The following is a 15,946-nucleotide window of genomic DNA, read 5'->3' on the forward strand; positions in this document are numbered from 1 at the left end:
TTACAAGAGATTTGGCTATAAAAGGAGTTCGAGCCAACTTCATTCGAATCACTTTCTCATTCTCCAACCCCACCAAATCCCAGAGAAAAAGACCAACGTTCAGTACGAGTGCGACCAGAACGGCTGTTTCTGTCGATAGGGGACGATCCGGGAAGGCTTTATCGTTTGGATGGCGTAGCTCATATCGCCGGTGTGATCAACGACGAGGTTAGTGATTTCTGTAAGCGGCTTATGATAACGGTATTTGTTAATGGTTTTTTATAATGGTTTATGTTACTGTTAGTGGTTTATGATAGTGGTTTAGGAAAGTAGTGTAGGGTAGTGGTTTTTGATAATGGTTTTTGTTAATGGTTTTGTTGTAGCGGTTTATTGTTAATGGTTTTTGTTAACGGTTTAGGAAAATAGTGTAGGCTAGTGGTTTTTGTTGATGGTTTTTGTTAATGGTTTTTGTTAATGGTTTTGTTTTAGCGGTTTATTGTTAATGGTTTTTGTTGATGGTTTTTGTTAATGGTTTTTGTTAATGGTTTTGTTTTAGCGGTTTATTGTTAATGGTTTTTGTTAATGGTTTTTGTTAATGGTTTATTGTTGATGGTTTTTGTTAATGGTTTTTGTTAATGGTTTTGTTTTAGCGGTTTGTTGTTAATGGTGTTTGTTAATTTAGTGGTTTGTGCATCTGTTCTAATTATGCGGTTTATGTACTGGCCAGCCTCGTCGTTGCATATCCAGTGTTAGGCGGCAACAGGGGATGCGTCTTGATGAGAGGTATGTCCCGTACTTGCAGATGGCGGGACTTTACCATCTTGCGAGACTGAACGACAGATGGTTCCGACTAGACGAGCCCCTAGTCAGCGCATTCGTCGAGAGGTGGCGGCCTGAGACGCATACCTTCCACATGCCGTTCGGAGAGTGCACTATCACGCTTCAGGACGTCGCATACCAGCTGGGGTTGCCAGTCGACGGAGACTATGTTAGTGGTTGCCTTACGGACTTCCACCTTTACATTGAGGGTGGGAGACCTGCTTGGCAGTGGTTCCATGAGTTGCTCGGTGTTTTACCTCCGGAGAACCAGGTGCAGAAATTCGCAGTGAACTGCACCTGGTTTCAGGAGACATTCGCGGAGTGTCCAGATGGGGCAGATGAAGAGACAGTTAGGCGATATGTCCGGGCCTACATCATGATGTTATTGGGTACGCAGCTGTTTGCCGACAAGTCCGGCAATCGTATACACATCAGATGGCTACCATATGTTGCTCGGCTTGAGGAGATGGGTCGCTACAGTTGGGCGTCGGCGGCACTAGCATGGCTGTACAGGTGCATGTGCCGAGTCGCCAACAGACATGTTGTGAAGTTAGCTGGCCCATTACAGTTATTACAGTCATGGATCTTCTGGAGGTTTCCCACACTCAGACCATCTGGGTATGATGAGATCAGCTGGCCCCTTGCCTCGAGGTACCGTTATTGTTTTGTACTAGATATTCTTCTTGTTATTATTTTGTAGTTATGACCTAAATTCTTCTGTTTTCTTGTACGCAGATGGTCTGGTTACAACCCTGGGATTAGCAACAAGGGACCTCGGGTACAGATGGCTCGCATGAAGATCGACTTGTTACAGCCTCGGCAGGTAAGTAAGCAGATCTTTTGTGTATCTGAAGTCAGTGTTTCAATTTATATCGCTTAACTGAAAGTACAAACGATTTGACTTTGATTTTTTCAGTTCATATGGATGCCCTATAGCGCAGTCGATGTCATCCAGGTTGTCCATCCTGAGGTGTTGGAGCCTCGGCATACGATGTTGTGGCGATGCAGGACGTCGCTGATTTATTTTGCGGTTGTGGAGTGGCATCAGGTTGATAGAGTTTTACCTCAGTTTGGTGGCGTTCAGCCCATACCGTCTCCCGCCCTGAACATCGACTTCCTGATGTCGAAGGACGGGAGAGGAGGTGACCGTTGGTTCCCGGCACAGTACCCTGAGTGGCATCTTTACTGGCAGGAGCGTGCTGATTATATTCTACAGTTTGACATCGTGCCCGACCCTGGACCGTCACATGAGTTCTTGACATGGTGGTATCAGCACGGGAAGAGGTTTTTATCGCCGGAGATGTTATTGGGGGATCCGAGAGGTGTTCCTATTCCAGATGAGACGACGCAGAGGGGTGCAGGCCGACTTCCAGACATGGACCGGGTAGAGGATGTTCCTGACAGACGTCGCATTGAGAGGAGAGCACGAGTTGGGACACGTCGTAGCCAGCGCGAGTGGAACTGGGTAGATCAGGCTATGGATGCCGGAGACGACCCAGTTAGGGGTGGGGGGAGAGTTCGTGGTCGTGGAGGCAGGAGGAGGGTAGGTCCTGCTAGACAGGGTGCCCAGATGCCGGGGGGAGGTGATGTTGCGGGGGTTGATAGGGCGCATTAGGGCGGGCATGATGGTGGGTCCCCTGGATCTGGTATGGGAGATCCCACGAGTCACACTGATGCTGGGCTTGGTGGTGGAGGTCTTGGAGATTACTTCGTAGGTGTTCCCGGTGATGATCATACCCTTCAGGATAGTACGCCATGGGTGAGTCCTGGCTCGATGTTTGGAGACTTACTTGCTAGTGATGGCATTGTGCACGAGTTTGGCGGACCACATTTCCTTGAGGATATCCGTACGATCATGCAGGAGGATGAGGCTGCAGCAGGACGGGTTCATACTACAGGGACACAGGCACCGCTGGACGTTGATCTGAATGAGCCTGCGACGGTAGCTCCTGCGCATCCTTTTGCCATGGGTGGGACCCCAGCATCGGCGCAGAGTATTGGATCACACTCAGTTGCCGGCCCGTCATCATTCAGACCCGTCCATGTACCGCCTATGACCCCGAGACACCCAGTTCCTGATGACAGCGACGAGTCGATTGAGGATGAGGAGCCACTTATTCGTAGGGGCTACCGGACACGGGTGCCACGACGTTGCGGCACTGGATCGCACTTGTTTAGATGATTCATGGATGGTGGTGTATGTCTTGTTGTTATATTTATATTGTGTACTTTGTTGGTTTGTTATTGTTGTTATGGTACGTACTTTGTTATTGGGTTATTTGAATTTATGTTATGTAGTCTCATTTACGTCGATGTATTATACTTTTATGTTATGATTTATAGTTTCGTGTTATGTTATTCGTTATCGGTCATACCATGATATAATGTTGTTTGTTCTAGTTATAAATTTCAAAGATTTAAAATACATTCAGCAGGAATAGTTGGTACAAATAACAACTTTCATTACACATACGAAACAAAGTTCTTCCATACAAGTTGTAATACATTAAAAGTTATAAACGAATATAGGACAAGTGCTACTACAATAAGAAACAAACACATACATAGCAAATCGCCTACTGATCTCTAGCAGTCCCGCTGGGGCCTGCGGCTTGTGGACAACTACGCCTGGTGTGACCTGGCTGCCTGCATAGGCCACATCTCTTTGGCCGGTTCGGATCTGCTTCATCCATGTTGGTTCGAATTCTTGTGGATCTAGGACGACCCTCCCTCGCACGCCTCATACTCGGATCCGGTATAACGGTAGGCCCGGCATAAGGTGGCCAGAAATCCTCCGGAATGGGAGGGACAAATCCCATCTGATATACACCGAATACGGAGCTAAGGCGATATACCTCGTGGACGTACGGCTGCCATGTAAGCCGTGAATATGCACAGCATACCAGTGCGTGCGGACAGGGAAAATAAAGTGCTTGGAAGTATCCACAATCACAAGTCTTACACCCTAATGAGACCCTGTACGTACCAAGAGAGAATGAGCCTGTCGGAGTCGTCTCAGCAACGGTGTACTCCGAGTTATCCCTGTCGTAAACAGTCACCGTGAAATGCCTGGCTGTTCTCAGGTTGGCCTCGATACACTTTACTAGGTATTGACTGAATTGTTGTCCAGTACCCATCTGAGCTTCGGCCTCCCTACCCTTACGGACAAATAGCTCAGCAAGCCTTCCATATGTGGCCTTCACCAGGGAGCAAACAGGGAGGTTTCTAACCCCCTTCAGGATTGAGTTGACACACTCCGAAATATTGGTCGTCATGTGCCCGAATCTCCGACCCTCATCACAGTGCTGTGTCCACAACGAATACTCAATTCGGTTGGCCCAATCACACATGGCTGGATTCTCAGAGCGCAGAATGTCAAACCAGTAGTCGAACTCCACCTCGGTCTTGACATATGCGGCGTTAACAAGAAGCCTCCGGGCATCTTTTCCCTTGAACGTCAAGGCAAAATTCGCTGCAACGTGTCGAATGCAGAACGCCCGGTACGCAGCAGGCGGTAGCCATCCCCCATCCGGGGCCTCGAGGGCTGCCTTTATGCCGTTATGCCTATCTGAAATAACTAACAGACCCGGCTGAGGTGTCACGTGCTCACGGAGGTGGGAAAGAAAGAAAGACCATGACTCAGCATTCTCACCCTCAACTAGTGCAAATGCCATGGGGAGGATGTTCGAGTTTCCGTCTTGTGCAATGGCGACCAGCAGTGTTCCCCCATACTTCCCATATAAATGGGTGCCATCAATACTCACCAAAGGCTTGCAATGATGGAATGCCTGGATACAAGGGGGGAAAGTCCAGAACAGCCTATGAAAATAAACCTGAGAATCGTCAACCTGTCCCCCAACTCGAACAGGGCAAGTCCTGAGGACGGCTACAGTGCCAGGCATCGTCAGCTGAACTCCTAAAACCCACCTAGGGAGCTCATTGTACGACTCGTCCCAGTCCCCATATATCACGGCAACGGCCTTCTGCTTCGCCATCCATACCCTCCTGTACGTTGGCCTGAACCCAAAGTGTGCGGCCGTGGCATTTTGGAGCACCTTGATGTTCACACCTGCATCAGCCCTAACCATCGGCATAACGAAGGTGGATATGACATGGTAGTCCAGACTCCTATGGTCGCTGGAGATGGAGCTGGCAAGACATGTATGCGGTCCGTTGTATCGCTTCACTTCCCAGATACCCTTCCGCTGTCGGAGACTCAACCGAATTAGCCATGTGCACCCATTCCCAAACTCAGAACACTTTCCCACATACCTGCGGTAGTCTGACTCAACGACCTTGTACTGGACCCCTCGGCGGATACTGTAGGTCTTCACACTCAACAGCGCCTCATCTTTATCCTGAAATTGTTGGCCAACCTGAAACTCGTTCATACCGGCAGACCCCTCAGTATCTCTAGCACCAAATCCTGAGGCCTGCAGAGCATTGTCGTCCTGCCGCATGGCATCCAGGTCCAATGAGGAAAAATGGGGTGGATACTGCTGTGTGCCAGAACTAGATCCACCTGTAGCCCTTGTCGGAACAGTAGTTCCAACATCATCGCCGCTTTCATCAGCGATCATATCCGGCTCCACGTCATCGTCATCTGGATCATCAAACAAACCATCTTCAACACCAGCCGGTGTGGGACAATGTACCTCGGTGGGAATATGTTCCCCATACCGAACCTCGTCTCCAACATTGCCGCTCAGATCAACGGCAAACGAAGGGGACGCAACAGGCTGCATCGGTGGCTCATACACAGGAGCAGAGGATGAAGCAACAGCAGGTCTCGAGCTCGAGCCGGCAATCGCGGCTATCGTAGTGGCATTCCGGTTCGAACCACCCGAGCTAGATACCACATCAACCAACTTTGCCAACAGCTCTGGTGTCCTTACCTCGGGAAACTGCCTACGAGAAAGAAACATAACCTGCAAGTCCTCGTCACTACCGATTGTGAAACAATCAAACTTCACGGTGTCATGGAGCACCGCTGTTGGAATGCGGTAGAAAAACTTCTTGACCCTCTTAACGCCTTCAACACCCAGCTTCTCTAGCACAGAGCTAACAAGTGCATCGTAGGTGGTTGCCGGCGTCACGATAATACATAGGGGATCCTTATCAGTGAACTTCACTCCTGACCGAGTTTTTCTCTTAATCGACCCTCTGTAATGTACCAGAACTAGGAAACTCTCCTCACTAGCCATCTCAACTCTTTGTTGAGAGCAACGGGTTCACAGCATATATATACAGACCAGGCTCGCACTATATATATATAATTCGAATCTATATGTTTCGAATTATGTAGTGTCAAAACCTAACCTAGTAATTCGAATCAACTTGATTCGAATTACTTAACAATGTGCCTTCATAGTAATTCGAATTAACTAGATTCGAATTAGCTTGGTGTAATTCGAATCAAGTTGTTTCGAACTTCATTCACATTTTGGCTTCCTAGTAATTCGAATTGATATGATTCGAATTACATGCAAATCAAATTCGAATCATATTGATTCGAATTATATAATAATTCGTCCTGGCTGATTCACGTCTTGATTTTCCATTTGGCTGATTTAGGTAATTTTGAGCTCTCCTTGGCTCATTTGGGTTTTTTACCCTATATATAATGGTCTTCATTGGATGAAGATTAACAAATCTCATTTATTAAATTATATATACATAGATGGTGCATATAGAGATATGACCATTGAACTGACTCACTTTGAGAATTCCTAATAGTTATAATTATCATATATTTGTCAATAGGATATTCTCAAGATGAACATAGTAAAGGAGTTTCCTTTGACCTTCGACTGTCATAGTAATTAACAATGTATTTATTATACTTTGATTCTGGACACCTAATACCATAGGCATAGGGTACTAGTTGAATGGATATTGGGTATAATTTAAATACTTGTCTATTCTTAATATATAAAAGTAGATACATAAGCATGCACCACATTACTTTTGAGACATTTCTTTTCTCCTACTATTGCCATGTCAACAATATTGCTTACTTGGTACAACTTTAGAATCAACCACTCAATTTTTGCCAAATCAACTATTATTTCCAAATCATTAAAAAAAATAAAATATACAAATAAAAAACAAAAAAATTGAATCCAATAACTTTGTAACCTCCAAATACATTGAATTCATATTTCTATATTTATTATATCTTACCGTTATAAACAATATAATAAATTTATAATCGCAACAATTAATTTATAAATTAAAAGTTTAAAAAATAAAAATTATATTTTATTATTATAATTATGTTTATTATAATCATTTTAATTTTTGCCAATGAGTTATACCTCAAATAGCATAGTCTCCCATATTGGTCACGAGTTCGAGTCTCTGTATCTTTGGTAAAAAAATAATTATTTTAATTTTTAGAAGTAACACTAGGTACAAAGAACTATTATTGTAGTTTTTACTTATTATTAAAAACAAATTCTATTTTATTTTACCAATATAAATTTTGAAAAGAATATTTGAAAACTAAAAAAAAATAAATTTATTAAAAGAGTATCAAAATAAAACCAAAAATATGATATTAGACATACATTTTCATATTAGATACAAATACAAAACTAAAAAATAGAATCCAATAAATTTGTAACTTCCAAATACATTGAATTTATATTCTTATATTTATTATATTTTACCGTTATAAACAATACAATAAATTTATAACCGCAACAATTAATTTTGTTAATTTTTATAAATAACTCACTAAAGATAATAAACATCCATATTACAAATGTCATAATAATATTATTAATAATCATAATAAATTTACGTTATAAGTATTTAAATTTCATACCATTTAAACTACGTATATAAGTCTCTTATCACTATTCCTTCACATAACATCAAATTTAGCACACAAAAAATTATTTTTGAACTGCAATGAGAATCTGATGATCAGGTATGACAAAAAAATCATAACATGCATCATACATTCATACTTACTCAAATACCATATACCTAATGATAACATAAATTGAATATTGGAATAGGAAAAGATCTTCACAGTTTTAGCAGCTATAAACAAAATTGATGACAAATTAGGATGGAACTATGTTAAATGTAAAAAATGTCAGAAGAAAGCAGATAAAAAAAGAAACAACTACATTTGTGGCACATGTAATCAAACATCACAATATCCAACAATAAGGTAACTCCATATACTTTTCATAATCTCATCTATCAAATTATTAGTTGCTAGCGCAATACTTATTTTAGATTCAGAATTCAATTAAAGGTTTTAGATCAAAGTGTTACAACAACTTTTGTACTATTTGATGGCGACGCAAAAAACTTATTGGGCACAACTGTTTCAAATCTAATGACATTTTAGAAAAATAATGACATTGAAGCACCATCCCATCAAGAAATTAAGGAGAAAGAAAACCATACAAATTCAAGACACATCTTCGAAAGAAGATCATACATACAAAGATGGAACCAAATAACACAATAAAAAGTGCATCAAACTCAACAATTCATAAAGAACATGTCTTCGCAAGAACCTACGACAAAAAGAAGAAAGCACAAACTCTAACAACCAACAAAAAAAAGGAGGACGAGCGCCACATAAGATAACTAAGTCTATCAACTAAAACTAATGCAAAAATCAAACCACCAAATAAAAATGTTACTTTGTACAACTCCAACATCCAAATCTTTTGTACTACAAATTATTTAAAATAAAACACCTTTTAAATTTAGCTTCAATTTACACATTTAATTTATTTCTACAAAATTGTTTTTTAATATTTATTATATACTATCATTAATTTACTGTCTCGCGCATCGCGCGGGTCGCATTCTAGTAGAATTAATGATTAGTCAATAAGAAATCCGTCAACTCTCGATAAAGAGTTTGAGCTCTATAATTATAATGACTGAGATGAATAAAACCTTGGCCAAGGGGATTGAATGATTGAAGAAATGAGTTTTTTAAGTCATTCACAATTCATTATAATAATGGTAACAAGTTAGAGTTTAACAATTAAACCATACTCTAAGAGTTAACCAAGAGTTGAAAACATGGAAGTAATTATACTTTGTTCTTTTAAGGTTCTTAGTAAAAATACATTACTTCATACTATCGGGTCGTTGAGGAGTGTTGCTAGACGCCAACCTTGATTAGTAAATTTAGTATGACTAATTTACTACCCGTTTAGTATTGAACCTATGAGGTCACACACTAACGAGTGTTCTAATCTTTGCTGTAGAATTATTTAATTATTATTTTGATTTGATCGAATAAATAATTATATTAATTCAAATGAAATATTATTATATTCTTTGCTAGCACCAAGAATATAATAACAATATGATAATTGACAATATTAAATGAGAATTGAAAATAATTAGTTATTCTATTTCTTGAATTTGAATTATAATTTTGGATGAGATCCAAATCGATTATGTTTTAAATTGTTATGATATGATTCATAAAATTTGAAGGATTCAAATTTGGAATTTTAAGATATGATTTAAATTTGAATAACAAGAATTTTATTCCCTTACCTCTACTCACATAAATGTATGTGAGCCTAATTCTTAGAGAAGAATTTTATGGTGTGCAAAGAGTTGCAAGAGGTTTCTCAATTTAGATCAGATGTCCATTGGTCAAGGAGTTGACAGCAAATGTTGGTTTTGGTGTGGATACGCATAGAGTCTTCGTACAATCGAAGAATAAAGTTTTTACTAAAGCGTCTAAAGGTATTTAGATCTGATCTATATATTATTGGAATAAAGTTTAAGCACAAAATAGATCTTTAAGGATTACTTTCTTTTCTTCCGCTGCGTGTTATGAACACATAGTAATCCTTCAACAAAGAAGGTTCAACTTCAAAAATACTTTTCTAAATACGGAAAAAGAGTTTATCTTACAACTGATAACTAGAGTTCGTGTCAGAATATGGCATATATGTGTTTGACTATTCATTTCATTGATATGGACTGGAAGTTGCAAAAGAAATACTAAATTCTTGCCGAATCACCGACTACACGAGAGAGATTATGGCTCAAAATGTTGAAGCTTGCTTAAATAACTGGAAGTTGAACAAGATCTTGAGTTTGACCATTGATAATGCATCGTCTAATGATGTAAGAGTTATGTATTTACAAAGAAAGCTGATTTCTTGAAAGAGTTCAATTTTGAATGGAGAGTATCTCCATATGCGGTGTTATGCACATATTTTAAACCTGATTGTGAAAGATGGATTAAAGGAGATTGATGATTCGGTTGCCAAAATTCAAGATGCTGCGAAGTATGTTAGATCTTCAAATTCAAGATTAACTAGGTTCAAAGTATGTATTGCACAAGAGAATATTCCACATAACAATCTTGTTTGCCTACATGTTAAAACGCGATGGAACTCTACATATTTAATGTTAGTAGTAGCCTTAAAGCATTAGAAGGTATTTCAGCTATTAGAGATGTAAGACAAAAAATTTGTTGAAGAATTAAACAAGGGAAGATGGTACCTTCAATTCAAGATTGGAATTACGCTAATTTCGTCTTACCTTTTTTAGAGATGTTTTACGATGCTACACTTTGCATCTCTGAATTCTCTTATGTCATTAGTAACTTATACATAAAAGAAGTGTTTGCTCTTGAAAGGAGAATTCAACGATATCGTGATGATGATAATTTGAGCATAAGTCTTATAGCAAGTAAGATGAAAGCAAAATACAAGTATTGGATAAATGCAAAAATTATTAACATGTTGTTGTTGATTGTCATAGTTCTAGATCCTTGCCATAAGTTGGATTATGTTGAGTGGTGCCTAGTTAATTCTTTTGGTGCAGAAGTGGGCGGTGAATTGAAGAAAAAGTTATCTTCTTGTCTTCATTCACTTTATAATTTATATCAAGGTGTAGATGAAGGAAACTAAGATGATACCCTCTCCCAACCGAGTGCAAGTGATAAAGTCAAAGAATTTATGATATGGGATTATATCGCCGATCAACCGGCTACAAATCCAATCTTAAATCTGAGCTTGATTGTTATTTGAATGAAGACTGTGAGTCAGATGATAAGCCTTTGGATATTTTAGGATGGTGGAAGGCTAATTCGAATCGGTTTTCCGCCCTAGCAAATATGGCACAAGATATATTGGTTATTCTAGTTTCAACAGTAGCTTTTGAGTTTGCTTTTAGTATGGGAAGAAGAATTATCGATCAATATCGTAGCTCATTGACTCCTAAGATGATAGAAGTCCTTGTATGTACCGAAGATTGGTTTAAAGAAGACTTTTTTCTCTTTTCTTGCACCGAGAATTTTGAAGAGTTTGAAAAGGTCGAGCAAGGTAAATTGAATGAAATTAATTATGTAGATTCAAATGATGAATAAAATTAATTAAATTATTCCATTAGTCTTTATAATTTTTAAAATTTATAATTATAGTTTTTTTGTGTGCAGATTTGATTTTATCAAAGGACAACACTTATTCAGTGGGTTCAGATTCAATTGCGCTTGAGGATGACTAGAAAATCTTGATTGTTTATGTTTTCTTTAGTTATGTTCTAAACACTTAGGTGGTAAAAATATTAGACTTACTGTTTTATATATGATTAGACTTGCTTATGTTTATGTTTATGTTTATGCTTATGCTTATGCTTACGTTGGTTTGTTTGAGTCACAACTTAGTAGCGTTGCATACCAACTTCTTGGTATGGACAGATTTGGGATTCATACCAAAAATATTTGGTGATAGATCAAAGAAATTCAATACTCCTTGGATGGGGATATTGGTGTCAACAATTATAGCGGTTGCAATGTCATCTTTTAGTTCCAATAAGATTATATCAATAGTGAATTTTTTGTATATAGGAATGGCAATACCACCTGAACTCGCGGGTACCCATCGTGTCCCGCAGCGGGGCGGGTTTTTAGCGGGGTGGGGCGGGGTTGGGTTTAGGTAATACCTGCCCCTACCCGCCCCGCTATATATATAATATATATAATTTTAATATATAATATGTATAATATATGTAAAATAATTAGTAAATAATTAATAATATTGTATCATATTTAAATTTTTATTTTAATTTATATTATATATGTGATGATAGTTATATAAATTTTGAAATTTAATTTTATTTATTAGATTTTACTAATTATAGGGACGGAGCGGGTTAGGGTTCAACGTTTTACTACCTGTGGGTAGTAGCGGGACGAGTTCTATGCGAGTAGTTGTGCGGCGGGGCGGAGTTGGATAGAGAAAAATCCGCCCCTACTCACCCCGTTGCCACCCCTACTTGTATAGTTTGGAGATGCTGTTGGATTTTGCATCGTTTCTTTGGCTTAGGAGAAAATTTTCACTATTAAAAAAGTCTTTTGAAGTGCCATTGAAAATGAAAGGTTTGATCCTAATATGTCTTATATCTTTTTTGTTTTTGGTGTATGTGATAAGTGTTGTCAGCAAAAGTTTAGAAAAATAATTATTATTTACAATGGAAGGAATTTCATTATTTACAAATGTTATTTGTATTATTTAGAAAGAAAAAAATTAATTTTTAGATTAAAAAAATCAATTTAAGAAAAAAAGGTAAAAATATAGGTTTTTGTATGTAAAAAAGTTAATTTTTGTGTAAAAAAAAATTTGAGTGTAAAAACTAATTTTTTAATATAAAAAGCTAATTTTTTAGTGTAAAAACTGATTTTTTAATGTAAAAATTAGTTTTTTTTGATGTAAACACGGATTATTTTTTTAAAACTGATTTTTGTTTTAATAACTGATTAAAAACCGATTTTAAATTTTACTAACTGATTAATAATTAATTTTATTATGTAAAATTAATTTAATTAATTAACTAAAATTATATTTTTGGTTAATAAAAAAATTAATTTAATTTTTGGATTAATCAAACTATGAATATTCCTATCCACACCACATTTATACACATATTATTAAAGATTTTATTTATTATTTGACATCAGACAAATTTTAAACCTGAGTGCAGACATAGAAGATGATCACCAGATAGAATATTAATATCTGTTGAATCATGAACATGTGTTTTCTGCACAAATATATATTTTTTCTTCTGGTTTGACTACAATTTAATAATAAAAAATGCTATTTAGTAAATCAACTGAACCAAATATTTGTCATGTGCTTATTTAGGGAACATTTTCTTAATTAAACCAAAAAAATTAATAATACAAAAAAATTAAAACTATTTTTGTTTTTGGTCTTAAACAAGATTATATCTCAAAATTACTGTACCAAAAATATTACATTGTTTTCGGTCTGTCAAAAGAATGTTACTTCATCTTGAAATCCATTTGTTGGGCTGGACCAATAATTCCTTTAATGGGCCTGAGGCCCAATTCTATTATCACTCTCATCTTCTCCAACCTCCAAGCTCCTCCTCCACTTTTCAGACCTCTCTGATAAACCTAAAACCAACGAGAAAAAGCTCGAAAATTTGAATCACCGAACCTCAAAACAACTTCGGCGCATTTCTCCAACCATGCTCCGAATCACAAAGCTCAAACCTTTCCCTTCATCTCTCACAACCCACAACCTCATTCAGCGATTCCCCGTTAGCGGAACCGCAAAGGGAAAAGCGAAGATCAAAGGTGGACAAGCCCTAAAACGTTCGAAAATCACAACCAAGAAACTCGGATCCGAATCAAAACCCGGACCCGGTTCCCGAGAGCAACAGGAGCGTGAGAAGCTCTACGATCAGTGCCTACAAGCTCCAACCCCCGTTCGGTACCTGAAGCCCAAGGAACGCGCGCGAGAAATTGAGCGCGAGAAAATGGGGCTGTTGAGCAAAGAGAGGCAGCGAGAAATTCAGCTGATGAAGAGGAAGGACGACAAGTACAAGGTTTCGGAGAAACCCACGATAATTGGGACGCCGGGGTTGGATTATATCACTTTGGGTTTGGTTGATGAAGAGAAGATTCCGAAGTATGAGTTGACCGTGGAAGATGGTAGGAAGTTGGCGAAAGAGTATAGCAGGGTCTTGATGAGGAAGCACAGGGAGAGACAGGTAATTTTACATCATCAGAATATATAGTTAGATCGGTTAAAAGTCAGTTAATTTGTCATTTATATTGGTTGAAATTAGTTAGTGTATGTTTGGTTCGATTACTTATCTAAGAATGATTTTAGTTAATGATAATGCTGAAATTGAGTGATTTATGTTTAGTAGTTTAGTATCTGAAAAGTTTAGGATCAGTTAGATTAATAGAAAGTTAGAAGCATAGGGAGAGACTGGTAATATTTCACAGTTGAGGAAACCAGTTGGATTGGTTAAAAATTAGCTAATTTTTCAGTTAGATTGGTTAAATGTTAGTTAATTTGTCAATTAGATTGGTTCAGCATTTGCGAGTTTGATTACTGATGACTTTGATTTATCTAAGATTGGTTTTAGTCAATAGTAATGCGGAAAAGTGGTTTATATTTACTTTGCATGTGTTTAATTCTGCTTCTGAAAATTAATTACTCATTACTTTGATGCATCTATGATTGATTTTGCTTTATATGTTTAAAGTGAAGTGATTTATGTTTAGTATTTTGGTATAGAAGGTGTTTTTAACAAAATTTGGTGAGCTAAACTATCTGCAAAAGCAGTTCATTGCTTATTATTCATGATATTGAAATCATTCTAGAGCAATAGTCTGATTTGAGGAAGAATCAAACAAGTTTGTGAACGGGAAAAAATGTATTTTGTGATTTTGAATTCACTATTGAGGTACTCAAATCTGCAACTAATCACAATATTAGTTGGTTAATGTATAGCTTAGTGAGAAATCATCATGTTCATTTCTATCAAATTCACTATTCTAATAATGACAGGCTAAAGAAACGACACTCTTGAGGCTGAAGAAGGAGGCGATTGAGGCTTTGCCTGAGGGTTTGAGGGAAGCTGCTTTGGTCCCCGACTTAACACCTTTTCCTGTGAACCGGTTTATGGCAACCTTGACTCCTCCAATTGAGGGCTACATGGAAAAGGTCAGGGAAGCTGCCGAGAAGATCAGCGGCACTGAGAAGATTAGATAATCACAGGTCAGTATTGTACATGTAGATGGCTAGATTGTGATTTGAATTTCAAAGCTGTGTGAGTACCATGCATGATGGTTACTAATTACTACATTTGTGAAGACTGAGATTGCTATTATTTTGTTATTTTGCCAGACAACGGTTATTTCGATGTATACAACCTATCGATTGTATGCTGCATTAAATAATTCTGTGAAGAGTGTAAACCGGCTATTTGCCATGGTCGAATGTATTGTTATTTGTAGGTTGTGTTGTGTTATTCTCTTCCGCTCACGTCCCTTATTTTTGTAGCCTTAATGACTAGTTATTTATCTTCAAAAAATTGACCCAAAAATAATAATGTTAATATTGACAAATGTGAAACAGGTTCATTTTCAAGTGGCAGAAGCACATTTCTTTTAACTTGGGCATCTAGCTATGGACCTCGGACTTGATTTACATTGTTGCAATCTGATATTGTGGAGCTTAGTGAGGGATTAAGATCTTGCTTCAGAATCTTAGTTGACAGAGGAATAATTGGTGACAAATAGCTAGTAATGATGTGAATGACTAATCATCATATATCTGGTTTAATGCTGTAATTTTATGGTTGGGTGATTATTTGTATAATTGTCAAGTGCTTAATCAACTTTAGTACTTGCATCTTAGGCCTCAACATACACCAAATTTTTGTCCGTCTGGTACATATGTCTTAGCATCATAAATTACACTGATTTTTGAAGGCCGCATTTCTTTAATTTTATTATTTCATTTTGTTCTAAATACCAAGTATTCTCAATAGTCTTATGGCTTCACTAGGAAATATATTGGAATACGTTTGGTTTGTGTTTTCATTTTCTATTTTTATTTTCAGTGTTTCAGGATTTTGTGAAATGGAAACCAAACGAACCCTATAAAAGCAAGTAATAAATATGGTTAAAAAAATATACATCTCCTTTAGAAAAGGTCATGCAAGCCATTGTTGTGCTAAATCTTGAAAACCTTCTTCTAAGGTGGATAAAGCTGTAGAGCATCTAGATACACCTCTTTGAATCATTGTTTGAAAGAGGTCACCAAGTTGATGCAAAATAAAAGAGCAAACTTGATATTAGTCAATGCCAAAAGGGGCA

General features: G+C 37.7%; 2 protein-coding genes across 2 annotated transcripts; one reads left to right on the forward strand and one right to left on the reverse strand.

The window, feature by feature from the left end:
* Window positions 1-3,374: 3,374 nt before the first annotated feature.
* Window positions 3,375-6,002, reverse strand: LOC130962403 (uncharacterized). The gene has a single exon (XM_057888619.1). It carries the CDS (start codon window positions 6,000-6,002, stop codon window positions 3,375-3,377), a length of 2,628 nt encoding a protein of 875 aa, XP_057744602.1.
* A 7,197-nt stretch (window positions 6,003-13,199) lies between these two features.
* LOC130961267 (uncharacterized) lies at window positions 13,200-15,670 on the forward strand. The gene is made up of 3 exons (XM_057887038.1): window positions 13,200-13,824; window positions 14,634-14,843; window positions 15,204-15,670. The coding sequence occupies exons 1-2, from the start codon at window positions 13,300-13,302 to the stop codon at window positions 14,835-14,837; spliced, it is 729 nt and encodes a 242-aa protein (XP_057743021.1). The 5' UTR covers window positions 13,200-13,299; the 3' UTR covers window positions 14,838-14,843; window positions 15,204-15,670.
* Window positions 15,671-15,946: the final 276 nt, after the last annotated feature.

The sequence above is a fragment of the Arachis stenosperma genome, chromosome 2, assembly GCF_014773155.1.
Source record: "Arachis stenosperma cultivar V10309 chromosome 2, arast.V10309.gnm1.PFL2, whole genome shotgun sequence".
Taxonomy (NCBI): Eukaryota; Viridiplantae; Streptophyta; class Magnoliopsida; order Fabales; family Fabaceae; genus Arachis; species Arachis stenosperma.